Source organism: Eurypyga helias, unplaced genomic scaffold (genome assembly GCF_000690775.1).
Source record: "Eurypyga helias isolate BGI_N326 unplaced genomic scaffold, ASM69077v1 scaffold22548, whole genome shotgun sequence".
NCBI classification, from domain to species: domain Eukaryota; kingdom Metazoa; phylum Chordata; class Aves; order Eurypygiformes; family Eurypygidae; genus Eurypyga; species Eurypyga helias.
The window spans coordinates 2,780-4,817 of NW_010266545.1; the positions used below are offsets into that span (position 1 = coordinate 2,780).

General features: G+C 62.6%; 1 protein-coding gene across 1 annotated transcript in view; it reads left to right on the top strand.

Annotated features, from left to right (window-relative positions):
* Positions 1-1,210, top strand: part of GSR (glutathione reductase) — a gene marked incomplete at its 5' end in the record, with an annotated part of 3,985 nt that extends 2,775 nt beyond the window's left edge. The window contains 4 exons of the mRNA XM_010157147.1: positions 233-344; positions 428-559; positions 743-876; positions 1,061-1,210. Of these exons, the coding sequence (XP_010155449.1) occupies positions 233-344; positions 428-559; positions 743-876; positions 1,061-1,210 (528 nt within the window). The remainder of the gene's footprint in view (positions 1-232; positions 345-427; positions 560-742; positions 877-1,060) is intronic.
* Positions 1,211-2,038: the final 828 nt, after the last annotated feature.

The following is a 2,038-nucleotide window of genomic DNA, read 5'->3' on the forward strand; positions in this document are numbered from 1 at the left end:
GGCCGTGGGGCGGGAGCCCAACACCGAGGAGCTGTGCCTAGACCGAGTGGTGAGATGGCAGCATGTGTTTGGGGGTCTTTGGGGGTCCCATGGGTCTCTTGCTATGGGATGGTGTTCCCGCCGTGTCCCCCCAGCCGGGAATGCAGCGGCCACAGGCACAGGTTCCCCTGGGCATGGCCGGTGGTACATCAGCCGGGGCGCGTGCCGAGGTGGCTGCTGTTTCCGACGGCAGGGCGTGCGGGTGGATGCCAAGGGCCACGTGGTGGTGGATGAATACCAGAACACCACCAGGAAGGGGGTCTACGCTGTCGGGGATGTGTGCGGGAGAGCCCTCCTCACCCCAGGTACCGTGGCCGCGTCCCCTCCCCACCACCCCTCGTCCCCACGGCAGCGTGCCACGGCTCAGGCTCCCCGTCCCTCCCCGCAGTGGCCATCGCGGCCGGCAGGAAGCTGGCGCACAGGCTCTTCGAGGGCAAGGAGGACTCCCGGCTGGACTACCACAACATCCCCACTGTCGTCTTCAGCCACCCACCCATTGGCACTGTGGGCCTCACTGAAGGTGGGCACAGGCAGGGCGTGGGGGGGGAGGCTGGGGGCATCGCAGCTCAGAGCGGCTAAATTTGTGGTTGGGGGGTCCAGTAAGCGGTCCGAGCCTGGCGAAGGGTGCTCGGACTCGCGCTGTCTGAACGCCTCCTGCATACGACGCGTCCCTCGGGCTTATGCGCCGCGTCTTCTGCTGCAGATGAAGCCGTGGCCGCGCACGGGAGGGAGAACGTGAAGATCTACAGCACATCCTTCACCCCCTTGTACCACGCTGTCACCCAGAGGAAGGTTAAGTGTGTCATGAAGCTGGTGTGCGTCGGTGAGGAGGAGAAGGTGCGTGGAGGGGACTGGGGGGGCAGCTGGATGCTGCTGGGATGTGGCAGAGACCGCGGCTGCCCGTTCTCCTGTCCCTGACTCGCTCAGACTGGGTCACGGGCGAGGATCCAGCTCTCCCAGCACCAAGCCCAGCGTCCACCTGGCGCTGGGTCCCATCTGGCCTCTTGCTTCTTCTCCAAAGGTGGTGGGACTGCACATGCAAGGGCTGGGCTGCGACGAAATGCTGCAGGGCTTTGCCGTGGCCATCAAAATGGGGGCCACCAAGGCCGACTTGGACAACACCGTCGCCATTCACCCCACTTCTGCCGAAGAGCTGGTGACGCTGCGCTGAGGCGGTGGGCGCGAGCAGCCCCCGGGATGGCAGCTGCAGGTGGGGAGAAGGTTTTCTGTGCCTTAAAAAAAATAAGCCTTAACGTCGGTAGGGTGGGAAGTTTGGAGTGGAGAGTAAATACAGTGATGCTGGCAAAGCTGTGTCTTTCACTTCACGGCGATGGTCTCCCACCGTGCCCAGCCCCGGAGGGTGGTGGCACGGTCCCTCGGGACGGTGGGAGGGAAGGTGTGTGGTTCTAGGCTTTGCCGTCCTCTCTCCATCCTGGCTGGGAAACCCAGTCCAGCCCTCCCGACCCCATCAGCCTGTGTTTCAGTAGGGTGTTGGACTCCTAGGGGCTCACGGATGAGCTGAAGCCCGGATATTCCTGGTTTCCATAGTTACCTATGCCAGTTTTTGCGTGAATAATGATTTTTTGCGAAGCGAAGCACAGGATGCCTCTGGGCTCGCCACAGACAATCCTCGGGCGCGGTGGGGGGGTTCCCCAACGCTAACCTGAAGTCAGTCACCCCGGTTTAGTGACGGTGGCTTTACCCTCTCGGTCAGTATTCTGCGGTGGCATTTTGTCACCGTTTCTTATCCATTTAAAGGACAACTTGGGTCGCTTTAAGGCATATTTTGGAGTGTTTGCCCTGTGCTTCAGGGCCAGAGAAGGGTTTAAAGCGTCTGCCGAAGGAGAGGCGGGGACGCACAGGCGCAGCCAGGGGCAGAGTGTCCGCAGAAGCCTGTTTTTTTGAGAAAATCGGGCGGAAAAGCAGAGGGTGGCTGGGCCTGGGGCGGCCTGTCAGAGCACGTCCCGCTGGCAGCCGGGGTCCGCCATCGGGCGGGCGG